This window comes from Ammospiza caudacuta, chromosome 8 (genome assembly GCF_027887145.1).
Source record: "Ammospiza caudacuta isolate bAmmCau1 chromosome 8, bAmmCau1.pri, whole genome shotgun sequence".
In the NCBI taxonomy this organism is placed as follows: domain Eukaryota; kingdom Metazoa; phylum Chordata; class Aves; order Passeriformes; family Passerellidae; genus Ammospiza; species Ammospiza caudacuta.
Window position 1 is genome coordinate 42,797,646 of NC_080600.1, and position 26,467 is coordinate 42,824,112.

General features: G+C 40.4%; 1 protein-coding gene across 1 annotated transcript in view; it reads right to left on the reverse strand.

Moving 5' to 3' along the window:
* The window catches only part of NEB (nebulin), a 97,230-nt gene that overhangs the window by 42,333 nt on the left and 28,430 nt on the right, over window positions 1-26,467 (reverse strand). Inside the window, exons 45-92 of the mRNA XM_058809636.1 lie at window positions 26,232-26,435; window positions 25,783-25,887; window positions 25,583-25,690; window positions 25,107-25,418; window positions 24,422-24,625; window positions 23,972-24,076; window positions 23,772-23,879; window positions 23,295-23,606; window positions 22,824-23,027; window positions 22,454-22,558; window positions 21,670-21,777; window positions 20,807-21,118; window positions 20,188-20,391; window positions 19,766-19,870; window positions 19,197-19,304; window positions 18,041-18,352; window positions 17,422-17,625; window positions 16,752-16,856; window positions 16,177-16,284; window positions 15,224-15,535; window positions 14,574-14,777; window positions 13,863-13,967; window positions 13,578-13,685; window positions 13,143-13,454; window positions 12,327-12,530; window positions 12,070-12,174; window positions 11,461-11,568; window positions 11,024-11,335; window positions 9,948-10,151; window positions 9,621-9,725; window positions 9,049-9,153; window positions 8,656-8,967; window positions 8,247-8,351; window positions 7,858-7,956; window positions 7,581-7,682; window positions 7,292-7,399; window positions 6,140-6,451; window positions 5,912-6,016; window positions 5,725-5,829; window positions 5,088-5,192; window positions 4,132-4,239; window positions 3,930-4,043; window positions 2,888-3,085; window positions 2,121-2,225; window positions 1,586-1,690; window positions 1,402-1,506; window positions 840-947; window positions 38-151 (exon numbers count right to left, since the gene is read on the reverse strand). Of these exons, the coding sequence (XP_058665619.1) occupies window positions 38-151; window positions 840-947; window positions 1,402-1,506; window positions 1,586-1,690; window positions 2,121-2,225; window positions 2,888-3,085; window positions 3,930-4,043; window positions 4,132-4,239; window positions 5,088-5,192; window positions 5,725-5,829; window positions 5,912-6,016; window positions 6,140-6,451; window positions 7,292-7,399; window positions 7,581-7,682; window positions 7,858-7,956; window positions 8,247-8,351; window positions 8,656-8,967; window positions 9,049-9,153; window positions 9,621-9,725; window positions 9,948-10,151; window positions 11,024-11,335; window positions 11,461-11,568; window positions 12,070-12,174; window positions 12,327-12,530; window positions 13,143-13,454; window positions 13,578-13,685; window positions 13,863-13,967; window positions 14,574-14,777; window positions 15,224-15,535; window positions 16,177-16,284; window positions 16,752-16,856; window positions 17,422-17,625; window positions 18,041-18,352; window positions 19,197-19,304; window positions 19,766-19,870; window positions 20,188-20,391; window positions 20,807-21,118; window positions 21,670-21,777; window positions 22,454-22,558; window positions 22,824-23,027; window positions 23,295-23,606; window positions 23,772-23,879; window positions 23,972-24,076; window positions 24,422-24,625; window positions 25,107-25,418; window positions 25,583-25,690; window positions 25,783-25,887; window positions 26,232-26,435 (7,827 nt within the window). The remainder of the gene's footprint in view (window positions 1-37; window positions 152-839; window positions 948-1,401; window positions 1,507-1,585; window positions 1,691-2,120; window positions 2,226-2,887; window positions 3,086-3,929; window positions 4,044-4,131; window positions 4,240-5,087; window positions 5,193-5,724; window positions 5,830-5,911; window positions 6,017-6,139; window positions 6,452-7,291; window positions 7,400-7,580; window positions 7,683-7,857; window positions 7,957-8,246; window positions 8,352-8,655; window positions 8,968-9,048; window positions 9,154-9,620; window positions 9,726-9,947; window positions 10,152-11,023; window positions 11,336-11,460; window positions 11,569-12,069; window positions 12,175-12,326; window positions 12,531-13,142; window positions 13,455-13,577; window positions 13,686-13,862; window positions 13,968-14,573; window positions 14,778-15,223; window positions 15,536-16,176; window positions 16,285-16,751; window positions 16,857-17,421; window positions 17,626-18,040; window positions 18,353-19,196; window positions 19,305-19,765; window positions 19,871-20,187; window positions 20,392-20,806; window positions 21,119-21,669; window positions 21,778-22,453; window positions 22,559-22,823; window positions 23,028-23,294; window positions 23,607-23,771; window positions 23,880-23,971; window positions 24,077-24,421; window positions 24,626-25,106; window positions 25,419-25,582; window positions 25,691-25,782; window positions 25,888-26,231; window positions 26,436-26,467) is intronic.

The following is a 26,467-nucleotide window of genomic DNA, read 5'->3' on the forward strand; positions in this document are numbered from 1 at the left end:
TTTACCAGGAAAACACACATCCAGAACCAGGACTTACATCAATGTTGAGCTTCCCAACTCTGAGGCACCTTTCTGTGTTGGGATCATCCTCAACACCTCTGGGGAGGGTGTACAGGGCTTTGAACTTGTCATATTCCTCACGGTATTTGACCTGAGCACAAGCAAAGGAATGCAACAATTAACTGACTCCCATGAGTCACTTGTGGGTTTGGAACAAAATTCATCAGCATTAAGCAAAAAGTTGAGTCCAACAAGTAGAGAAAGGCTTTAAAGCAGGATTTTAGTTTTCTGTTTTGTCTTAGATGGAGAAGAAAGCACATCATAACAATCACATTGTGAAACAACAGCTGACTAGAGGATTTAAAAATAAATATATGTAGAATAAGGCACTTACTTATTATTCCAGCTGTTTCATTTAAAGTGATCTGTGGAGTGCTCTCTCATAATTCTAACTTTAGTAAAGCATAGGGTGTTTTCTATACTTAGTAAGCATAATTTAAAGATTTTTGGTGTTTTTCTGACCTGGATGATCATGAAACTTAACTAGAGAAAAAAACCTAGAAAAAAACTTAGATCATAAAAACCCTAACATTTTCAGTTTGGATTACTATAAAAATTAACTTTTTTTTCCATGACAAGAAGCCACAAAGGACTGTTACCCAAATGACTATCAGAGAAAAATCATTATCTACAGATACATATCATATCTCAAAAGGGGAAGGAAAATTAAAGTTTAAAAAATATTTATATCGATAGTAGATGCAAGGCATGAAGGATTGAATTATTAGATTTTTTTAATCACTGCAGTGATTAAAAAATGAAGAATTTAATTCACTTACAATGCTTGCATTGTGCTTCAGTTCTTTAGCACGTGCCAAGGCTACAGAATCTGAGGGCAGTGCATAGCTGGTGGCCTTCACTTTATCCCAGGCCTTCTTGTAGAGATTCTGTGGGGAAATAGAAAGTTTGTGTGAGTGGAAAAATAGTTCTTGTAAATAATTACCAGCAACCAATAGAAACCAAAAGCCCTTCTCCTTTTATTTAGACACCATATGGTAAAGCATTGTAAAGATATTAAGTGATATTTAATATCAAGTGCATGTAAAGGGTGATAAAAATCCTTTCTAACTATTATTGTCTGTTGTCAGAGATTTTAATTTTGTTCAGGTGTAATTTTATTCAGGAAATCTATTTATGAATCCAGGTGTTTTGCCAAGACTGGCATTACAATTGGAAAATATGGCCCTTGCCTGAAATACAACATCTCCCCCAAGCTCAAGTAGTGCAGAGGGACAGCACTGGCTTTGAGAAGCTCCTGGTTTGGATGTTTGTCTTCAAACAGTGAACAAACATCCAGATTAAAGGTCCTTAAGAGAAAGAAAACTGTGCATAAACACTTACATCACTATAGAGGTGTTTCAAACTCTGAACTCTTTCTGAATCCACTGTCTCAGTCACAGTTGTGTACTTGTCCTTAGTTTTGTGGAATTCCTCCTTGTACTTCACCTGGGGGATGAAAGCTGGGTTTAGTGAATTGTTTCAATGCTCAGCAGGACAATCCTGAGCAGAAAAGGTGGGGATTCACCTCGCTGGCGTTGGCAGCACTTTGCAGAGCAGTCACATAGACAGGGGTGTCTGTAACCACACTGAAGTTCTGGAAGTTCTCCTTCCCTGCAGAGGTGTATTTTATCTAAGGACATAAAACCAACAAAACACTCATTAGTGCTGGAAATGACCTGGGAATCCCCTGCCAGCTTCCTTTAAAATCACATCTGGACAGCTGAAATCAAAGATTACAGCTCAGTTAAGATCAACTCTGAAAGTGACAGGTCATAAAATAGAAATACTTAATATACAGCCAGTATGGACTAAGGAATAATGAAATTTAAAGCCACAGCTGTCTTTACAATCTCCTAAGTTTTCTGCTCCTCCAATAACACAAGTGATGTCTCCACAGAATCAACTCCAAGACTGTATTTTCACAGTTTAAACAAAATCTTTGTGATTTAACAGGAATTACTTCATTCAGCTCTAGACTAGGACATGTCAACTCCAGTGAATCATGAATGGAAGGAAAAAAACTACATAAGTATTTATTAATTTATTTAAGGAAGACTTACCTGGCTCTGCAGGTCATAGGATTTCTTAGCCTGTAGGATTTGTGGAGTATCCCAGACGTAACATCCAAGTCCCTTCAGCCAGTTTAAGTCATCTTTATACACAGACTACATGGAAGTGAATAGAACATTAGGTTAGGATGAAATTTGCCTTCTGCAAATTAAACCAAGGAATTCTGCATCCTACTAAGCCAGGCAATTCACACACCCTTAGGTTTTATTGGGAAGGTTGGTTGGCCCAAGCTGAGACAATACTGCCTGCAGAATATGAGCACCATTCTCTCACCTGTGGGCTGATACAACCCCAACAAACAAGGGGAATTCTTTTCCAGACCCACTGGATCCAGAAGGATTCTGGATGCTGTCCTGGCCCCTGTGCTAATTCCAGCATTCCCAATTACAATAGATAGGGATCACTGCTGTGATTGGTACTAGGAATCCAAGGCCACGGTTATTAATTCATATTAATGAATCAATATTAATAAATCAATTAATAATAGTTTAATATGTAAATATGAAATTTCATGTTTAATTGATATTAAATTTAGTATTTAATTTAATATTTAAATATTATGGAAGATACTTGGGAAGAATGATGGGAAAGCCTGCTATAATATCAAACAAATGGGCTCAGTAAGCTCACATAAATTTGGAAGAGTTTGGGCAATGCCCTCAGGCTCCTGGTGGGATTATTGGGGTGTGCTGGATGACCTTGATGGGTCCCTTCCAAGCCAGCCTAATCCATGGCTCTGAATAAATGACAGACATACATCACTCAGGATCTCCTGGGCTCTCCTGGCGTGAATGACATCGTTCTCCTCAGGGGAGCAGCTCCACTGGTGGAAGTAGTGGCGGTACTCCAGGTCACTGAGGATGTGCTGGCACTTCTTGGCCAGGACGTGGTTCATCATGTCAGTGGGGATATGGACATTCTTCTTGGTGTCTTCATAGTTCTTTCTGTAGGCCAGCTGAAAAGCAAAGAGTGGGGAAAAGGTGAGAGGAAATCAGAGTGGTTTTCTGTACAACTTTGGATTCTGGACTAAAAGGTCACAGCATTATCTGAGATGTGGTACCTGGATTAAGTAACTAAGTTGCCATGGGATTCAACAGGATAGAAATCTTAACTTGGATATTAGTCACCTTTTATTTTGTCAAATTTCTGGGAGGGCAACAATTACCTTCACTGGCAGTTTTAACACCTGATGAGAAAACTAACAAGTCTTCAGGATTAAAAAACTCATGCTCCACACATGGTTTTGATCTGATTAAAGATAGAATATTTGGGATTACACTGATTTTAGGCCCTGCGTGACACGTTGTATGTGCACTGCTGACAACAGCAACACACCAAATGTGCTTTCAACTTTTCCAGCTCTTAAATACCTATTTCAACTCAAAATCTACACTTTTATTTGTAAAGGAAATTAATCCCACATGGTATTTTTTACTACTCAGATCCTTAGACTGAAACAGAAAAGGGGTTTTTTTCCTTGCTGTAGTATTCCTAACAGCTGAACAAATCCCTTCTCAATCTCCTAAATAATTTTAAATTCAATTATTCAACCCACATGTAAAAATAAGCATTCAGGTAACATAAGCATGTTGAACTAATTTTTACTGATATTATTGTGGATTTACTTAAGGTTGGACTTGATCTTGGAAGTCTTTTCCAACCTTAATGATCCTGTGATTCTAGAGTTCCATTAAACTTTGCACTATTTATGTTTGAGCAATAAAATAGTGAATTTCATCTGTGAAACAAATGGTGAAATAAATGAAATGGAAAATATTCCAGACTTGTGCATTCCTTACCGCGCTCCTCATTTTCTGGAATTCCAGGGAGTGAATGACACTGGGGAAATCACCAATATCCTTCCCAGCCAGGTAGTGGCCTTTCAGCTTCTCATATATTTCCTTGTATTTACGCTGAAAAAATATTCATGTGGAAATTTTAATGTTCATTCTAACAACATATTGGGGAGGAAAAGGGAAAGAATGGGAAATCCCTCCTGACCTCACTGCTGATTTGGTTTGCATGTTTGGCTCCCACAAGTGGAACATATTTCTCATCCAGAGAGTATCCAATGGGCTTGCTCAGTTCCCAAGCCTTCTTGTAATGTTTCTAGACAAGAAAAAGCACACACAGGTTTAATGAAAAAATCAATTATATTTCCCATTTATATACACATGGGATATAACATGGAATACAGAATATTTTTACAGAATGGTTCCCAATAAATTAAATGGAGAATGTAAATTTTGAACAGTCATTCAGTACAAGGTAAACAGGACAAGTGTTCACTTCAGGAAGTTACCTGAGCACAAATTTGAGCTGATTTCTGCTTGCTTTATTACATTTATACCAGAAGTGTAATAAAAGTATCCAAAATATAGAAATGAGCTCTGGTATAAAAGTGTAGTATAGAATTAAGATTGATAATTTTATAGATTATCAAAATTGTGAAAAATCTTCAAGAAATATTGGTGTTTATTAAAGAAACATTAGTGTCAATGGCACTTTCCTAAACTTTTTGTTAGATATTAAATATATTCACCTTCAGATTAAATTATAAAGTGTGTACTCATATGAATAAGTAATCACTTATAATTTTAAAAAATTAAGGTTTCTCATTAAAATCAGTGAGACTACTCAAAAGTAACTGCTTAATAATGTAAATCATCTACAGTCTTCATTTCTTGCACAAAAAGTAAATGTAAAATTTATCAGTAGTCTCCAAAGATATTATTGGATGGAATTATATTTGGTTTTGTCACACTATTTTGACTTCTAAGCACCACACAACTGTCCTTTGAGATCACTTCAATAAAAAATCATCCTGATTGCACTGATCCAAAGAGGAAAGCTGAAGAAAAAAGGGTTTAAATAATCTCCCTAGTGACACTACTGAGAGTAGAACAGCTCCTCAGGTCCACTCCACATTTCAAAGTTTGATATTTATGGGATCTCACCTCACTGTGGAGCAAGGCCATGTCTTTGGCATGGTGCAGAGCAGGAGTATCATCAGACCCAATGTACTGGCCTTTCTCCTGGTTAAATGTTTCTTTGTATTTTAGCTACAAAAGAAATCAAATACAGTGTTAATTCCACTGGAGAAATACATCACTGCCAACAGTCCATCTATTAGTAGTAGACATTCATTTTCTCTTGTGTCTCAATGCAATAATGTTGTGCAGGACATTTCAACCATTGTAATACACAGGCAAATGTTACTGTGTCACCTCAAAATACACATGGTATTCTTGAAACATTCAAGATACTGCTCAGCAAATACAGTTTAGCAACACCAGGGATTCCATGAACTGTTCATCAAGAACAGGAGTCAGTTTTCTGTTAGAAAAATCTATGCAAACTCTAAATCAGGGACATGCCATATTCTTCTACAGCAAAATGTTAAATTATTTGGACAGCAGTATTGCGTTGTTCTTTTATATCACTTCTTACTAAACTTGTTCACCCCAGGCAAGCCTGTTATTAATGAGGTGCACACACAAATATATAAGGCTAAAACTAGTATAATTAGCAAAAGCAATTTAATCATCTCCTAATTCTTCTATATGAAATTTATTTTTAAAAAATGGTACATACATCACTCTGATTGACAGAGTTCATCTTTGCCAAAGTGATCTCAGGAGTGTCAACCACGCTGGTGTATTTGGAAAAGTTATCCAGGGCTTCTTTGGTGTATGCTCTCTGCAAAGAGGTGAAATAATGTCTTAAACACTGCATGAGAAAGAAGTGCCAATTGTGGAACTGCTGAAATATTTTCTCTTACCTTGTTTATCAGTTCTTGTGCATTCTTAACCTTCTTATGCTCCACTGAATCGAGAGGGATCCAACCAATGCCACGGAGCCACTCCAAATCAGCTTTGTAGACATTCTAAACCAGAAAGACAATGCAAAAGAACAGAAATTACTGAGCTCAGGATAGATGATGTGCTGTGGGCAATATCCATGGCCAGACCATGTAGAAAGGATCACATAGGGCTGCACCATCACTCACATCACTCTGCAGGTCGTAGGCCTGCCGTGCGTGGATCACATCATTCTGGTCAGGAAGGCAGGTCCACTGGTGCAGGTACTGCCTGTAGTCAACATCACTGACCAAGTTCTGGCCCTCCTTTGCTGCCACAACTGCCATGGCATCTGAAGGTATGTGGATTTTGGACTTGGTTTTGTTGTAGTCTGATTTGTACAGCCTGTCGTTCTGGATCTCGCCCGCGTGCTCGTACCACACCAGCTTGGGGTCATCCCTCATCTTGGGAACTCCCACATAGTGACCTCTCTGCTTGACATACTCAGCTTTGTATTTCAGCTGGTGGGAGAGGGGAGAAACACAGAGAAAATCAGCACTGGCTGTACCCACTCTGGTTCTAACCTGGGAACAGCTTCAGCTTTGTCAACACAAAGAACACACGAGACAGGGAGTTGTCAAATGCAGTCTTAGGTTTTCAGTACATCACCAGATAAAAATCTGGTCACAAACAATAATATTACCTTGTGTAAGCCTTCCTGTTCAAAATATAGCATTTTCTAGTCTAATATACTCCCCATTTTCAGTAAAAGGTATTGTTAACAGAAGAGGAAAGACTTGCTAGAAAATGTTTTCTAATAAGCGTATTTAGTCTCATTTTGGCAACAAATTATTTGAGATTGTCTGAAGAGTGAATGCTTATTTAGGATATTTACATCACACTGTTTTGACAAAATGTTTATTCCAAATAAGAGTCATGTAATAATATCAAGATCAATTATGTAAATGTTAAAAATGAAAAGTGTGTACTGGCCTAGAGATTTTGATATGCCAAAAAAGTGAAGTTAGAGCCATATATGTTATAATCATAGTATCACTTCAAATTTTACACTTTTTTTAATTTAACACTTACAAAATATGGAAGTCCAGCTCAGCTGATTTTGAAAGGACTGTTTCCAGAGAGAGGGAATGTAGAAGGAATCTGACCTTCAGCACTAATACCTCCAAACCCCATAATCACAAAGATAGCTGAATTATTTGGAGGACAGTAGAATTCACAGGCCATGAAAAGTCTGGATGTTATTCCAGATGGAAAGCTTTTTAAGTCTGTTTGGGAATTTTCAAGGCCTTTAACATTTCAGGCTTCCAAGCACTTATCTTCCTAATGAGAAGAATCATTACCTCACTTTGGACATCACTCGAGTGCTTGGCATGAGAGATCTGCACCGTGTCAGGAGGCAGGAGGTAACCAGTGGCTTTTTCTTTCTCCCAGCTTTCCTTGTACAAATTCTGTGGGAAATAAAATTGATGAGGAAATCAACACTACGACAGTGATAACAATTACTGTATGTATGCAATTTATTTAGAGGCATAAGGATAACAAATCCTTCCTTCAAGTTGTTATCAGTAAGGCAGGTTTTTTAAATACCTAAAAAAAGTGAGTAGAAGCTGTCAAGGAGAGACCACGCACCTGATTTAGAATTCTGGCTGCCTCTCGGGCCATGTCCAGCTGTGGTGTATCTGTGAGAGTATAATTTGTCTTGGCCTCATTCCATTCTTTGTGGTATTTAATCTAGGACACAGAAAGAAATCACTGCCTTGTAGCACCCCCAAAGAACTGGGAAAACACCATAATCTACACACAAAATAAAAAACCAACCCCTGAACTGGCAAGGCTAGTAGACAAAGCACATTAAATACAGAATCACAGAAGTCAAATGTAGCCCAGACACTGAGAGCAAACTTACATCACTGAGGATTTCAGTGCTATTCTTTGCTGTGACATAATCAACTCTGTCAGCCACGGGAGTGAACGGGAGAGTTTCAGCTTTTGTGCGGTATTTCCTCTGTACAGAAAAGAGAAGAACAGATTATCCTGGAATATTTGATGCCTAATACAGCAATTGTGAATAAGATACACAAGACAAGGAAGTTCTCATGGAGAAAAATCTCTCCATACACAATGAATGTTGTGAAAATACTGCAGTATGCTCCAGTTGCAGCATTTTTTTCAAATTTCAAAAATTTTTTTCAAATTTTTCATTTGAAAAAAACCCTCATTGTTTAAACCATTTAAAGTACTTTGAGTGACAAATACCCCTGCAGAAAATTTTAGTATTGAAAAACATTTGGTTACCTCACTCAGGAGATCTCCAGCATATTTGACATGCTTGACTCCAAGGGAATCATTTGGCAACCATCCGATTCCCCGCAGCCATTCCAGATCAGCTTTATAAACAGCCTGGGAAAACAAAAGAGGGTCCATGCTCTTAGCAACACTTCCCTGGACAATCCAGCATGATTCAAAAAATAACAGAATTGAATGCAGTGGTTAAAAAGGGAGCAGCAGTTCCAACATGAGCACTACATCTGAATTTATCACCCTTCAACCATGGCAATTTATAAGTGGCCTAGACTTAGCAACTCTAACAAAGAGCAAGGTGAGCTCCCTGAATTCAGGAACAGATTCCCACCCCTTAGAGCTGAAGCAGGATGAGAAGAGGCAATACAGGACTAAGTTAGGGGGTGTTTTCAGGTGGACTTACATCACTCTGGAGGTCGTAGGCTTGCCTGGCATGGATCACATCGTTCTGGTCCGGGAGGCAGATCCACTGGTGCAGGTAGTGCCGGTAGTCGGCGTCGCTCACCAGGGCCTGCCCGTGCTTGGCTGATACGATGGACACCATATCCACTGGCAGGTGGCACTGGGTCTTCTGCTTGGCAAAGTGCTTCTTGTACTCTCGTTCGCTCTGAACTTTGGCCACGTCCAGGGCAAACTGGATTTTGGAATCTCCCTTTGCGTTCGGCACTCCCACGTAGTGTCCTTTCTGCTTCTCGTGCTCCAGCTTGTATTTGTACTGGGGGAAGAGCAGAGGTCACCATCAGTAACAGCTAGAAAGAGCTCTTGGAGCATGGGAGATGCCTCTTTTGGCACTTACATCACTGGCAATCTCTCTAGAAGCCTTGGCTGTCTTGATTGGAATGGCATCTGCTCTCAAATCGCAGCTCATCTTCAGCTCGTCCCAAGCTCCTTTATATTGTTTCTGAAGAGACAGATAAAACATCACACACATGCTGAATGCTCTGGCATTTGCCATTACAGAAACAGAGTTTCCAGCCATTTATTTGCTGAAATATAATGAAATTTTTTGAGCAGTACTCCTGCTCCAAACCATAAATGCAGCTGCCTCTGAAACATGCAACATAAGTTATACAACATATATAGCACAGAAGGGTGTTTGTAAAAGTGTAGAAAATATTTTTATGCCTTGGATTGTCATCCATTTTAATAAAATATTCCCTCAGTGGGGCATGATATTAATAATTTTTAAGTAGCTGAACACAAATGTTTATTTTTAAATGGCTGAATACTTTAAGGACACTCAGTAGAAGGAAGGGAATGCCACAAGCCCTGTATGAGGATAGATTTCAATGAGGTTCACAGAGATTCAATATCATAGAATGATATAATCCACATACTATTTTAGAGAAAACAGAATGATAAACATACCTGGCTGTAATTAACAGCATTAGCCTTGGCAAGGTTGATTTCAGGAGTGTCTGGCATGATGTGGATCATAGTCTTGTCCTTTTCCCAGGCTTCTTTATATTTTTGCTGTTAAAACAGTCATTTAATAATCATCAGACTTATGGAATTTCACTTATCAATAACATAAAATCCCATCAATCTCTCCTGAACTATTATCTCTAAAGAGTAAAATGTTTGGAAAAGCTTTGAACTTAAAACACCACTGATCAGTTTTATGTTTTAGCAGTGAGATTTCTCTTTAGCTGTAGTTTCTAGTGTGGAAGCAGCTTTGAGGAGGTTGGAACGTACAGCGCTGATCTGTTCAGCGTTGGTTTTGGCCAGAACAACATCTGGGGAATCCACAACACTGGTGTACTTCACGCTGTCAATGGGGGTCCGATACACATTGTCACTCAGGAGATCCTGGGCATTCTTCACCCTCTTAATTTCTGGAGAGTCATTGGGCAACCACCCAATTCCACGGAGCCACTCTAGGTCTGACCTGTACACAGCCTGGGTGAGATGGTCAGAAAAGGAAAACATTGTTTAAAATGATTGTCTTAATTATTTTAAGCTATGCAAAGCAGATTATGTTTTATAAACCTAGCTAGAGTCAGATAAATCCTTTCTATAGACAGGAGATGTTCAGTGTCATAAGTAAAATTAAATCTGGCCACAAGTTTTTAAGTAGTTCAGTTCTTAAACAACATATTCTAAACCTTGTAAGGAGAAACAACTGAAAGGACCTACAGTTAATGATGATGAATATTAAAAGCTTAGAAGACTGCTCCTGTCTCCTCCAAAACACTTCTTCCTCTAGTAATTTCAACAAAAGCCCAAGCTGCCTACCAGGAAAACTGACAAACAGCAAGGAACAGGAACCTCACATCCAAAGTTTGTAATTGAAACAGTGGAAGAGGAACTGATAAGCAGCAAAGCCAGGTCAGAAAATCAGCTGCACTGGTCCTGCTTTGCATTCAGCTACTAAAACCTCTCACTGGCTACCTCATAGAGTTTTCTTCCAATTAAAGAAATTTCCAAGCTTGCTCAAGCAAACAGAAGTAACAAAAGCCACCTGATTCCAAGTCAGCCAACAGCTCTTACTCCTAAGTCCCATCAAAGCAAGAAAGACAAATCCTTCAGCCTCTCCAAATCAGATGTGTCCAAAAGCAAGCATTATGTAACACATTATGAACTAAAGTTTTACAATATTCAGAGATAAAACCAATGCTTTTTAAGGGTGCAAAAGAACACATAATAGCAGTAACAAACAATTGAAGAAAACAGTCTCAACGTAAATCTGTTGTGACTGCATAGCATTGAACAATCAGAATAAGGCTATAATCTATTGAATAATAAAACTACACATCTCTGTGGGTACTCACATCGCTCTGCAGGTCATAGGCCTGCCGTGCGTGGATCACGTCGTTCTGGTCAGGAAGGCAGGTCCACTGGTGCAGGTACTGCCTGTAGTCAACATCACTGACCAAGTTCTGGCACTCCTTGGCTGCCTGCACTGACAGGGCATCCACAGGGATGTGGATCTGGGTCTTGGAATCATTGTAGGCCTTCTTGTAGAGGCGGTCGTTCTGCAGGGCCATGGCGCGCGCGGCCTGCGCCAGCTTGGGGTCATCCTTGGCACTGGGGCACCCGATGTAGTGGCCTTTCTGCTTCTCGTGGGTTTCTTTGTACTTGTACTGGAAATGCAGAGAGAACAGAAGGTGTGTTGCTCACCTGGACGCAGCCACCAGACTCAGGCTGCCAGCCTGAGCTGCACTCAGCCCTGCTGAGACACAGGCAGTGCATGAAGAGAAGGCTGTACCTCACTGGCAATGTCTCTGGAGGCCTTGGCTTGTTTGATGGGAATGGCATCTGCTCTTAGGTCGTAGCCTTTTGCCTTGACCTCATCCCAGGCCTTCTGATAATGTTTCTGCAAAGAAAATTAATCACCTTTGTTAAACATAGTGAAATGCCTTCTCTAAAAACCTGCTTGCTGGGAATTACCAGCTTGGGAGCCCTGTTTGCTTCCTGTAACTGACAGTGACAATAATGATCCTGGCAAGCATCTCAACAGAAAACTCATTACTTAAAGTAGGTGCAAGATTAAAACTCAAAGAGGCAGCAGAAATATTCCTTAAGACAGACCACTATGTCTGCAGACTTTAACAACTCCTCCATGGAATGTATTTGGCAGGTTTTGCCAAAGGGAGCAGAAGTTGTGTGGAATTGCACACTGAGCTTGGGAGTTTGTTCATGAACACACAACCTGTTTATAGGCTGAGAGGTGATAAAAAGCCTCTAGATGCAATTTCCTGTTTACAAGCACATTAGAAGGTGAGTTTGTGCACCACCATTTACAGCAAAAACTGGAAGAACAATTGCCAGCCTTCACTTTCTAACACTTCACAAATATTTCATTTTATTCTCTTACATTGCTGATGTTGAGAGCATTGACTTTGGACTGCAGCATGACAGGAGTGTCTGAAGGGAGGGAAATCTGGGTCTTGTCTTTATCCCAGGCCTCACGATACAGACGCTGAGGAGAAAGGAAGAACAATGGCAATTCAGCATGGTGAGAAAAACACCAAGAGGAATTCTTCGGTAATTCCAATTTGCAAAACTTCATCATTGTCACCATAGAAATTCTACTCTCCACCAGAAAGAAATGAAATGTGAAGGGGAGCTTACATCACTGAGCTGCATGGCGTTCATCTTTGCCAGGACAACGTCTGGGGAGTCAGTGATGCTGGTGAACTTCAGCTGCTCTGGCCGCGTGCGGTACAGGCGGTCGTTGAGGATCTCCTGGGCCTTCTTGGCTTTGACCACATCCACAGACCCTTCTGTCAGCCAGCCAATGCCTCGCAGCCATTCCAGGTCGGACTTGTACACGTTCTACAAACAAACCAAGGGTTACTGGCACTGCAGAGGTAACTCTTAGCCCAGAGAGCTGGTGCACTCTCAGTTCCTGGAGATGTTCAAGACCAGTCTGGATGAGGCTCTGAATAACCAGGCCTACAGGAAGATGTCCCTTGCCCATGGCAGAGGGTTGGAATAACATGGTCTTTCCCAACCCACACCATTTTGGGATTCTGCAGCTGTAACTCTAAGTACAAGATTTTTTATAAGCCTTTCCCAAAATTATTCTACTCTTTACACAACAAGCAGCCAGTGATGCTCTGTTGTATCAGGTCCCTTCTAGACACAGCACTCCTGATTTGCACAGAAACAAAGTTACTTTTAAGACACTGCATTCAAACTGGCGGCATGACCTGCAAGGAGTTTGAAAGCAAACATTCTAGAGCAGACCAAGAAAACATGACTTCCTTATGAACTGCCCCAAATATTTCTGGCACCCAGGCTGAAATCCATTGGACAGGATAAAATAAACATACCAGGACTGACTGCAGGCCCATGAACATGCATTTGAAAGTGTATCTTCCAGTCACTAACAAACAGAGCCTCACAGATCTGCCCTAAAGCTTTCCTACAGTGATTGTCACTCACGTCACTCTGCAGGTCGTAGGCCTGCCGTGCGTGGATCACATCGTTCTGGTCAGGAAGGCAGGTCCACTGGTGCAGGTACTGCCTGTAGTCAACATCACTGACCAGGGTCTGGCACTCCTTTGCTGCCTGCACTGACAGGGCATCCACAGGGATGTGGATCTGGGTCTTGGAATCATTGTAGGCCTTCTTGTAGAGGCGGTCGTTCTGCAGGGCCATGGCGTGCGCAGCCTGCGCCAGCTTGGGGTCATCCTTGGCACTGGGGCACCCGATGTAGTGGCCTTTCTGCTTCTCGTGGGTTTCTTTGTACTTGTACTGCAAACACAAAAAGAAGTGAACCTGGGATGGAGGTCCCATAATTTCCTATTGCTACTGATCACAAAAATGCATATCCTTGTTTTAAAGGGAACTGAAAATAAATGTAGAGGAAGAACATACATCACTCGCAATATCTCTTGATGCTTTTGCAGTTTTGATTGGAATTGCATCAGCTCTCATGTCATAACCCTTCTTTTTGGCATCTTCCCAGGCTTGTATATAAAGTTTCTACACAAGAGAAGACAGAAAATGGCATATCAATATTCTGAAAGATGGGAGTTCTACATTTCATAATTGTCTCTTGAATTTTTCATGAATGTGTATTTCAGAACATCTTTATGATTAAAGAAATGCTGACTTAACTCTGAATTTCCACTAGTTCAGTAAATTTTTGAATGTCCTTACTTTGCTAATGTTTGCTGCGTTGGCCTTTGCTAACAGAATGTCTGGTGTGTCAGGCATGACATGGATGGACTTCTTGTCTGCATCCCAGGCTTCCGTGTACAAGCGCTGCGAGAGAGGAAAACAGCCCTTAACAAAAAGTTCTTTATGAAAATATTTTACAATTACAATTATTTTACTAACTGCTGGGGGTAGTTCCAATAAGCTCTAATACCCTGACACAGCAAAGTTTCTCTCTGAACAGTTCAACAAGGAAAACTTTGTCCTTCCTCATTATTTCTCAGGTTAAGCTGGTGCAGCAAATGATAGATTTTGGACTGTGGAGAAACAGCCATAGGAGGAAAAGTGTATTAATTATTCTGTATAAGTTGTTTGATCATGTTTGTTATAAAGGAGGAGGTACTTAGTGACTTTCACCCTCCAGATCTGAGATATGTTGCACAATTTTCACATCCAGAGAACTTCAGGTATTTCCTCATCACTTGTTCATCATGAAGTATTATTCTTGGAAAAATCTGTGATTTCAGGGACTTTTGTCAGTAGATTTTTGCCAACTGCTCACTTCAGACTGAGCCCTGAGATAACAGCTTTCCTGTACAATGGCTGAATTTGGACATTAATTTTCTCTTAAATCCATAAGTTTTTGGTTTTACTTTGTATTTTGAATTTTTCACCTCATGAACAAGTTCTACTAACTGGCAGTACCACCCTTACCTTGTTCATGATCTCAGCATTTTGCTTGGCTAAGACCATGGCCAAGGAATCGGTCACGCTGGTGAATTTGATTTTGTCCGCAGGCTGCCGATACTTCCTGTCACTGAGGATTTCTCCAGCTTTCTTGGCTTTCTCAACCTCCAAGGAGCCAATAGGAACCCATCCAATGCCTCTCAGCCATTCCAGGTCTGATTTGTAAACAGCCTGAAAAAATTTGAAAGTTTGTTATATATGGGCAAGCGGGATCAAATATTAAAATTAATATAAACAAGCACATACAATATGAACAACTTGGTATGTTTCTGAGGAAATGGTTCTGAAAACAATTGTTTTTGAAGATTTAGTAAAATAATTATTAAATAAGAGAAATAAAAGAGGTATTGGAGCACAATGCTAGTATCAGAGTAACACACAAATTATACCTCAGGTTAAGGACTGAAAAAATAGGATAAAACATGAATTTGAAGAAAGAACTGAAAGAATGAAAGAATGAAAACATTTCAACAAGTCTGATGCAAGCGACTGGAGGCTTATTATCCATATTCTAAAAATTAGATTGTGCAAGACTTAATTCCGTATTACAGAATTATTGTATTACAGAATTACTGAGTTACAGAAATGCTGTATTACAAATTTAAGGATTTGCTCACATCACTCTGCAGGTCATAGGCTTGCTTGGCGTGGATCACGTCGTTCTGGTCGGGCAGACAGATCCACTGGTGCAGGTAGTGCCGGTAGTCGGCGTCGCTCACCAGCTGCTGGCATTTCTTGGCCAACACAATTCCCAGCATGTCCACGGGGCTGCTGAACCTTGTCTTGGACTTCTCAAAGTCCTTCTTGTACTCCCTGTCACTCTGGATCTTGGCCACGTGCATTGACCACATCATCTTGGGGTCATCCTCAATGTTCCTGGCCCCAATGTGGTGGCCCAGCTGTTTCCGATACCCTTCCTTGTACTTGTACTGCAGGAAAAAAAATCCATATGTATATTTATATATTTTATCCTTTTGTAAGACAAAGCATTTAAACAGATTTCTTGGTAGAAAAACAAAGAGCACTAAAATCTGTTATCCTCTGTCTCTTAGTGATATTGCCTAATCCTTGAAGCAAAACCTGTCCCAGTTATTGCAAAGTTTTTTCCAGCTTTTATGTTTTGCATTTCAATGTGACACTGAAACAGAATTACTTCTTTCCTCCAGAAAAGATAAGCATTTAAACTTTTAAAATTTATTTACTTACATATCTCTTTTGGGGACAGATTTTAAAGGACTTCCTATTTTGAATCAGAAATTATCTTAACAAACTCTAGCATAAACTCCTACATCTTTTTGTTCATCCTACTTTAACATCCATGAAGAGCAATGGGGGGCATATAAATAATCTTCATATTATTATATTTATTCATTACTGTGATACATAACTCATACAAAAATTACTGGGTATCCATTTTTTTTGTGCACTTAAGGCATGTGGTAGAATCACTACGAAAACAGATTTCTATGTTATATATTTTGTGAAATGTGACATTAGCAAATAAGTGAACAAAGATTCTGATTCTCTTCCATTACCAAATCCATAGAGAATGAGAACAAAGCCTGCTCACCTCACTGGCAATCTCCCTGGAGGCTTTGGCAGACTGAATGGGAATGGCATCAAATCGCAAATCATAGCCCTTCTTCTTTGACTCCTCCAAGGCCAGCTTGTACATTTTCTGTGAGAAAGAGTCACATGTGATTTTAAAAAAACAAAATTCAAAATTGCATTTCAGTTCAGCACAGCTAGGCAGTAGAACAAATGGAGTCTCTAAACAATATTGTTCATCTTCAGACAATTTAAATACTGTTCTGTAGGAAAAAAAATTTCAAAGACCTTGGAATTTTATTGTAGACGTTTGGAAAATGGAAATCATTTAGGGAAGGCAAAGATGGGAACATTTAAAAAGCTAAATTACCTGTTTCCACAACTTGCTTTAGAAATGATTTCTCATTTATGGGGGATAATATATTCTAAAAGAAAAATTTTTTTTTGTGGAAGAATAACTCTGATTTCAGCTCTGGAAATGGCCATGTATGAAAATAAACAACTTGACAATATTTTACCATTAACACAAAATCAAAGGTGATGAAAATTGTACTTATGAGAAACCCTTTAACTGCCTCAGATTTCAGCTGCACTCACCTCACTGTAGTTCACTCGGTTCTGTTTGGCCAGCAGGATTTCTGGGGTGTCAGGCATGACATGAATCGAGGTCTTGTCTTTGTTCCAAGCTTCAGTGTACAAACGCTAAAAAATAAAAGAGGAAGAGATTTATATGACATTCCAAACTAGGTTAATACCTCAATAAACATGGAAAACACATTAACTAAAATGATAGGGAACTGGTCTAGGGGAAATTGTCCCATCCCATGGCAGAAGGTTAGAACAAAATGATCTTTAATGTACCTTCTAACCCAAACCTTATTATGACGCTATGAAATATAGCATGGATATTCAGTTATGTGTTAATATGGTAAAAGTAACATAAAAAAATGAGAATTAATATGAGGGAGTTCAAAAACATTAAGGAAACTGCCACATTGCTTCAGAATAATGAATAAACCAAAGAACTATTAGTACCCAATGCACACACACCCCAAGGAAAATATTTAAATGTAAAATGCAGAATATTACACAAATTTGAGTCTTCCATGAGCTCATCTTAGAGTTTTGAGTGAAATACCAAGAGCACAAGGATTAAAATGCATCATGCTTGAACTGTAGCATGGCTTGTGGTCAGATGATTCACAGTCCTGCCTCCAGGGCTGAGGCAGACACCTCTGCTGTGTCACCCAGAGGGATCAGGACTCACCTTGTTCATGATGTCTGCATTCTGCTTGGCCAACACCATCTCCAGGGAATCCGTGACACTGGTGAACTTGATGGTGTCCGGATGCTGGCGATAAATTTTGTCACTCAGGATCTCCCCTGCTCTCTTGGCTTTCTCAACTTCCAAAGAACCAATTGGGACCCAGCCAACACCCCGTAGCCATTCCAGGTCAGATTTGTAGCAGTTCTGTTACAATAAAAAAAAAAATTACACAATTTAATAAAATAACCATCATAATGTATGTCACACAGTGCATCTTTTCAAAGGGAAAACACCTTCCTATCAGCTCTTCATTCAAACAAATTCAAAGCTGTAAAGAAAATTGTGGAAAAAATAACAGCATTTCATCTACATTAAGGGTGAAACCATTATCCAGCATTCACAGAATGGTAAATGATAAATAGTCCAAATCCTTGCAAGATTTCATTTAAATATCAGTTAGTTGGTATAACCTCTAGGAGATCTGAGCACCAATTAATTGTGAAACTTAAAAAGAAATCTCAAAATGTTGGTTCTATCACATCAGAACAAGATGGCCTGATACAATTATTGAAAATATCAAATACATTCCTCAGCAAAACTTAAATGTCAGAGAACTCACATCACTCTGGAGCTCATAGGCTTGCTTGGCGTGGATCACGTCGTTCTGGTCGGGCAGACAGATCCACTGGTGCAGGTAGTGCCGGTAGTCGGCGTCGCTCACCAGCTGCTGGCATTTCTTGGCCAACACAATTCCCAGCATGTCCACAGGGCTGCTGAACCTTGTCTTGGACTTCTCAAAGTCCTTCTTGTACTCCCTGTCACTCTGGATCTTGGCCACGTGCATTGACCACATCATCTTGGGATCATCCTCAATGTTCCTGGCCCCAATGTGGTGGCCCAGCTGCTTCCGATACCCTTCCTTGTACTTGTACTGAAACAGAAAAGATTTAAAGTTACTTGGTGTATTGAAAAATTAATAAATAGTTCTAGCAGTTTAACATACTCATTAGTTTGTGAAGATAAAAATATTAGATAAGCCTTTCTACTCTGGGATTAATTTTCATTTAAGAAACTTTTTGATTAGATATAATTACCTGAGACCTTTTATATAAAACGCTTTCAATTCACTAAATATTTAATGCCACATTCTAACAAGTTTGGTACTTCACATTCTTTTACTACTAAGATGAAATTGTAAATATTAACTTACTTAAATCTTTTTGAAAACTCCTTGACTAAGACCATATGATTTTCTCTGTATACAAAGGGATGAAATATCAAACTTGAGAGAAAACAGAGCATAAAAATCTGTTATCCTTCATCTCAAGTGATGCTGCCTTACCTGAAGCACAAGCTATCATAGTCATCATATAGTTTAATCCAGTTTTTATGTTCAGACATCTTGAATTTCCTTATGACACTTGAACAGAAATATTGTTTGAATCAGAAATTAACCTGACAATCTCTATCATTGGTTCATACACCTTTTTGATCATGCTGCTTGAATATCCATGGGCATCAACAGAAGTATTGCAGGGGGCATATTAATAATCTTCACATTATTATATTTCTTTATTTTTGTGATATATTCCTCATGATAAAAATACTGGCTCCCCCTTTCTTCCATACACTAAAGGCAATGTAGTGGAATCATTACAAAGAATCATTATGAAAATATATTTCTATATTATCTATTCTATGAAGTATGACAGTAGAAAACCTTATGATTATTTCCACTCCCAGAACCATAGAGAAATGAGAACAAGGCCTCTCACCTCACTGGCAATCTCCCTGGAGGCTTTGGCAGACTGAATGGGAATGGCATCAAAACGCAAATCATAGCCCTTCTTCTTTGACTCCTCCAAGGCCAGTTTGTACATTTTCTGAGAGAAAAAAAAACCACAATCTAGTTTCAAAAACAAAATTGCATTTCAGTTGAGCACATGGGAGTATTCAAGTCCCTAAAGAATAATGTTGATTTTCAGGCATCTTAAACATCTTCAACCCAGCTCTACATTCACTGGAAAATAAAAAACTGCAGATTTCAAAGACCTTGTAATTTCACTGTAGATGCTTGGAAAATATAAATCATTTAGGGAAGGCAAAGCAAAACTAGTTATTTTCATACATTGCTGTAGAAATTATTTCTACTTTATGTGGGATAATATATTTCAATAGCCCAGTTAGAGATCCAGGAGTTCAATTTCTGGAACAACTCTGATTTCAAACCATTTGTGAAAAGAAAAAACCTGGCAATATTTTACCATTAACTAAAAGTCAGGGATGACAACAGCATACTTGTCAGAAGTACAAGTTAATTGTCTCAGATTTCAGCTGCACTCACCTCACTGTAGTTCACTCGGTTCTGTTTGGCCAGCAGGATTTCTGGGGTGTCAGGCATGACATGAATCGAGGTCTTGTCTTTGTTCCAAGCTTCAGTGTACAATCGCTAGAAAAGAAAACAGGAACAGATTGATACGGCATTCAAAATCAGATTAATATCTCAATAATCAGGGAAAACATAGACCATACCAGATAAAAATATGGGAAATGTAACAGGGATAATCAGTGAGGTCATTAGGAAGAGATAGTATTAACAAAAGGAAGATTGACTTGTGGAAATGTAACAACACTTAAACAACACCACATTGATTAAGGAGAAGGAATAAACCAATGACCATTGCCTGTGGTCAGATCATTCCCAGTCCTGTCTCCAGGGCTGAGGCAGACACCTCTGATGTGTCACCCAGAGGGATCAGGACTCACCTTGTTCATGATGTCTGCATTCTGCTTGGCCAACACCATCTCCAGGGAATCCGTGACACTGGTGAACTTGATGGTGTCCGGATGCTGGCGGTAAATTTTGTCACTCAGGATCTCCCCTGCTCTCTTGGCTTTCTCAACTTCCAAAGAACCAATTGGGACCCAGCCAACGCCCCGTAGCCATTCCAGATCAGATTTGTAGCAGTTCTTTTAAAAAATAGGAAAAAAATCACCCACACAGGTTATTCTATCAATAACAATAATGCAACTTATAGTGAATAGTTCACCAATAAGTAACCTCACTATCAACAATTAATTGAAATAAATTCAAAGCACAAGATAAAATATAAAAAAAATAAGTGCATTTCCACTGCATTAAGGGTGAAACCATTATCCAATTTTCACAGAATGGTAAATGATAGATAGCAATTCTGGAGGTAGAGGATTTCATTGAAGCACCAATTAGTTAACACATCCTGTTGGAGAGCTCAGTTTCAGCCAAAAAAATTTAAAAAGAAATCTCAAAATGTTGGTTCTATCACATCAGAACAAGATGGCCTGATACAATTATGCAAAATATCAAATACATTCCTCAGCAAAACTTAAATATCAGAGAACTCACATCACTCTGGAGCTCATAGGCTTGCTTGGCGTGGATCACGTCGTTCTGGTCGGGCAGACAGATCCACTGGTGCAGGTAGTGCCGGTAGTCGGCGTCGCTCACCAGCTGCTGGCATTTCTTGGCCAACACAATTCCCAGCATGTCCACGGGGCTGCTGAACCTTGTCTTGGACTTCTCAAAGTCCTTCTTGTACTCCCTGTCACTCTGGATCTTGGCCACGTGCATTGACCACATCATCTTGGGATCATCCTCAATGTTCCTGGCCCCAATGTGGTGGCCCAGCTGCTTCCGATACCCTTCCTTGTACTTGTACTGAAACACAAACCAAAATATTACATTTCTGTATCACCTATAAATATCAGTTACTCATAGTAAATATTTCTAACAATAACCTTTCCAAATTTATCTATAACCTACCATTAAACCCCCCCCAAACATTCAAATCAATTCTCATGCTAATAATATTCTAGGACTAAAATTTTTTGCTATTTGAGTTAGAACCCTAAACCGAAATTTTTTATCATTTTCCTTTTTGAGAAATGTGCTTTACTAATATTAGTAAGAAATAATCCTGGTCTTATTAAATGCACTTAATCCTTACTACGTATAATGATATACATACTGCAAATATTTATCTACACATATAGGGTTATTCGCTATACAACTATCATAAAAGCAGCATTATATTGTTTTTATAATTATCAACATTTATTTTTTAAAACATACATGATAATTTACTTGTAAAAATCTATTACTTAAGGCCACAGCTTAACTGCAGTGCCTTTTCCAGGATCCAGCTGATAATTTTCAGGTTTCAGAGGAGAGATGTCAACATAGAAAGAAACAAAAAGTTAGATTCTTACATCACTGGCAATTTGCCTGGATGCTTTGGCTGCTTGGATGGGGATGGCATCAGCTCTCAAATCATAGCCTTTCTTCTTTGAATCTTCCATGGCCTGCCTGTATTGTTTCTAGATGAAGAATTAATGGGACTCAGGTAAGTTCCATATGTTATATTCTATGCAAAACAAATTGCTTGGAAGTAGATCTAATAATTGTATTTAGATTTATTACACCCAGTTTTATCTACCTTTAACTCAAAATCTCATATCAGTAGCTGATACAAATTCATGTCAAAGGAAGACCTTTGCTAAATATACTTGTTAATTAATTTTTATTTTACTGTTTTAAATAATGTAACACTGACTGCAATTTAGAGCTAAACTTTTTTCCATACAAATGGAGTAAAACTTTTTAAAACCACTGACATGGCTTACTGATGTGAACATGTTTGCCTAAAATAATGTTGAACACTGGCATCACACCTTTTCAGAATTACACTAATAATTACCTTTCTGGTATTAATTTTTGCATTCCCAACATTATGCACACTGGCCAAAATGACTCCCCAAAAATTCAGGGGAAACACACAACTTGTGGGGAATTTATAGAATTTCTTCTCACCAGTGCTCACTGTTCTATGTATGCACTACTACAAATACACAAACAATATTTTTAAATTACAATTTTTTTGATAAATACGAGAGTTACTTAAGGAAACTGATAGTGCCACCTCTAGGAGGTTTCCCAGAACATTCCTGATCCAGCCATTTGGAGCAGTTACATTTGAAGAGCTCCCACACTCACCAGACTGTAGTTCTTCTTATTCTCTCTTGCCAGTGTGATTTCAGGCGTGTCAGGCATGATGTGGATTTGTGTCTTGTCTTTATCCCAGGCCTCAGTGTACAAACGCTGCAGGAGAAACACAGCAGAGTATTTGGAGACATTCACAACTGATAATTGTGACAAATTAACTTAGTAATTCTCAAGGAAGATATTATTAAATCAGCTCTTGATGAAAACAAGTTTCCCACTGATTACCAAAAATTGAACTTATATTTTTACAGCCTTACAGTGGTGAAATCTCACAGCACAGACACAGGTCTGTGGCCCCAGTCCTGTCTCAGGGGTTTAGGCAGACATTGTTGATGAGTTACCTGATTAAATCCAGACTCACCTTGTTCATGGTGTCTGCATTCTGCTTGGCCAACACCATTGGGAGAGAATCTGGGATGCTGGTGAACTTGATGGTGTCCGGGTGCTGGCGGTAAATTTTGTCACTCAGGATCTCTCCTGCCTTCTTGGCCTTCTCAACTTCCAAGGAACCAATTGGGACCCAGCCAATGCCCCGCAGCCACTCAAGGTCAGATTTGTAGCAGTTCTGTTACAAAATATAAAGGCAGCACTTAAAAATTTCCCACTTTATATGTTAATCAGCATTTAAATATATTCAAGTTCCCTACTATGAAGGTTGATATGGAGCTAATTCTGATGTTTAGCTGTACATAAACCTTCATAATGCCCTTACATTCAGATTACTTCACTCCGCAAAAGTGAAAAGATACTGTATGAGAGCAACTACTCCAGTTTATATTCCAAGGAAATTACAAACATTTCAGTAGACCAGAGCTTATCAGCAAGTACTCACATCACTCTGGAGCTCATAGGCTTGCTTAGCATGGATGACATCATTCTGGTCTGGCAGACAAGTCCACTGGTGCAGGTAGTGCCGATAATCGGCATCACTGACCAGCTCCTGGCACTTCTTGGCCAACACCACTCCCAGCATGTCCACGGGGCTGCTGAACCTTGTCTTGGACTTCTCAAAGTCCTTCTTGTACTCCCTGTCACTCTGGATCTTGGCCACGTGCATCGACCACATCATCTTAGGGTCATCTTCAATGTTCCTGGCCCCAATGTGGTGGCCCAGCTGTTTGCGATATCCTTCCTTGTACTTGTACTGTGGACAAAAACATTGTTCACTGAGTGTTAGTTTTGGGTTTTTATATGACCCCGGAAGCCCCTGGGACCACCTCCAGAAAACATAGCAGCTGAAGCCACAGAGAATTTAAAGTGAGAAAAGAATCACTCCCAGTGTGTGCCACAAGGGCTGCTGTGCACTCACATCACTGGCAATGTCCCGGGAAGCTTTGGCAGACTTGATGGGAATGGCATCTGCCCGCATGTCGTAGCCCTTCTTCTTCTCCTCCTCCATCGCCTGCTTGTACAGTTTCTGCAACAGACACCACCAGGCCCTCAGACAACGCTGCTGCCCAGACACAGCAGCACCCAGGCACACGCACTGCACCACCAACAACCACCCACCTCGCTGAAGTTCACTTTGTTCTGCTGGGCCAGCAGGATCCCAGGGGTGTCTGGCATGATGTGAATGCTGGTTTTGTCCTTCTCCCAGGCTGAGATGTACGAGCGCTGCAAACGAGGAGCACAGAGGGAGATAAGGTCAGTCAGGTTTAGGGAAACAAACTCAATGAGAAAATCAGCCCTGTGAACCAAAGCAAAAGGCCTCTACTTTGAACTGACCCCAGAACCCCTGCCCATTCCCTAAAACTTTCTAATGCTTCACCCTTTTCCACACTGTGCCCCATTACAGCTCCAACCAGGGAAAAAATATTTAATCTCATACAAGGAATACAAATCCATGGCAAGAGGGATTGCCTCCCCTTGCACAACCTGGGTGTTGGGAGGACATAAAACAGCACGCTGACAAGGTAAGGTGCTCATTGTCTTCAGGATGCAAACAGAAAGAAATCTTACTTGGTCCATGATTTGAGAGTTGTGCTTTGCCAGCACCATGGGCATCGAGTCAGGAAGGCTGGTGAATTTGATGGTGTCTGGGTGCTGACGATACTTCTTGTCACTCAGGATCTCGCTTGCCCTCTTGTTCTTCTCAGCATCTAATGATCCAATTGGGGACCAGCCAATGCCCCTCAGCCACTGCAGGTCAGATTTGTACACGTTCTGGAAGGACAGGAGAGGACACAAAGCAACTTAGCAAATTCCTTACTCCAAGCAACCTCATCTCCTACCATGGGAAGCTCCACTTAATGGAACATATTCCACTAGGTCAACCCACCAGCTTGCACCACAAAAGTGACTCTGGATAAGCTCAGGTCCCAAAACCCTATCTCTCTGCCCCTGCAACATCACAAGAGGCTTACAAGCAATCCACAAATCTTCTACCTATACCTTCTAGGTATTGCCAGTAAAGTCCTACACCATTTCTAAATCTGCATCTGGTAGAGACATTGGAGGAGCCTTTTATATCATATCCTAAGGCACTTCACACCACTCTCAGCTGCATAATTTTTTACCTCTGCAAACTCTTGGTTCTCCAGAAAATAAAGGATTTTAATTCCTTTGACCTTCCTACACCACACAGACTTCCGCAAAAAGAATAGACAAAGCAAGGCTGTGACACAGACAATAAGGAACAACTCACATCACTCTGCAGGTCATACACTGTCTTGGCATGGACAACATCGTTCTGGTCCGGCAGGCACGTCCAGCGGTGCAGAGGGTGCCGGTAGTCGGCATCACTGACCAGCTCCTGGCACTTCTTGGCCAACACCACTCCCAGCATGTCCACAGGGCTGCTGAAGTGGGTTTTGGACTTCTCAAAGGCCTTCTTGTACTCCCTGTCACTCTGGATCTTGGCCACATGCATCGACCACATCATCTTGGGATCATCCTCAATGTTCCTGGCCCCAATGTGGTGGCCCAGCTGTTTACGATACCCTTCCTTGTACTTGTACTATGGACAAAAAAATTGTTCACTGAGTGTTAGTTTTGGGTTTTTTATGTGGCCAAGACCCCTGAAGCACCACCTCCAGAAAACACAGAGGTGAAACCACAGAGACTTTAAAGTGAGAAAATACTCAGCCCCAGTGTGTGCCACAAGGGCTGCTGTGCACTCACATCACTGGCAATGTCCCGGGAAGCTTTGGCAGACTTGATGGGAATGGCATCTGCCCGCATGTCGTAGCCCTTCTTCTTCTCCTCCTCCATCGCCTGCTTGTACAGTTTCTGCAACAGACACCACCAGGCCCTCAGACAACGCTGCTGCCCAGACACAGCAGCACCCAGGCACACGCACTGCAGCCCCAACAACCACCCACCTCGCTGAAGTTCACTTTGTTCTGCTGGGCCAGCAGGATCCCAGGGGTGTCCGGCATGATGTGAATGCTGGTTTTGTCCTTCTCCCAGGCTGAGATGTACGAACGCTGCAAATGACAGGAAACAAGAGCACACAGGTTTAGGGAAACAAACTCAATGAGAAAATCAGCTCTGTGAACCATATGAAGAGGCCTCTACTTTGAACTGACTCAGGAACCCCTGCCCGTTTCCCCAAAACTTTCTAATGCTTCACCCTTTTCTTTTCCACACTGTACCTCTTTACTGCTTCAACCACACAAAAAAAGAGTTTTATCTCAAACAAGGAATATAAATCCCTAAGGCAAGAGGGATTTTCCCCTTGCATAACCTGGGCCTTGGAAGGACAGAGAACAACATCCTAAGAAAGGAACCTGCTCATTCCCTTCAGAATGCAAACAGAAAGAAATCTTACTTGGTCCATGATTTGGGAGTTGTGCTTTGCCAGCACCATGGGCATCGAGTCAGGAAGGCTGGTGAATTTGATGGTGTCTGGGTGCTGACGATACTTCTTGTCACTCAGGATCTCACTCGCCCTCTTGTTCTTCTCAGCATCCAATGATCCAATTGGGGACCAGCCAATGCCCCTCAGCCACTGCAGGTCAGACTTGTACACGTTCTGGAAGGACAGGAAAGGACACAAGCAACTTA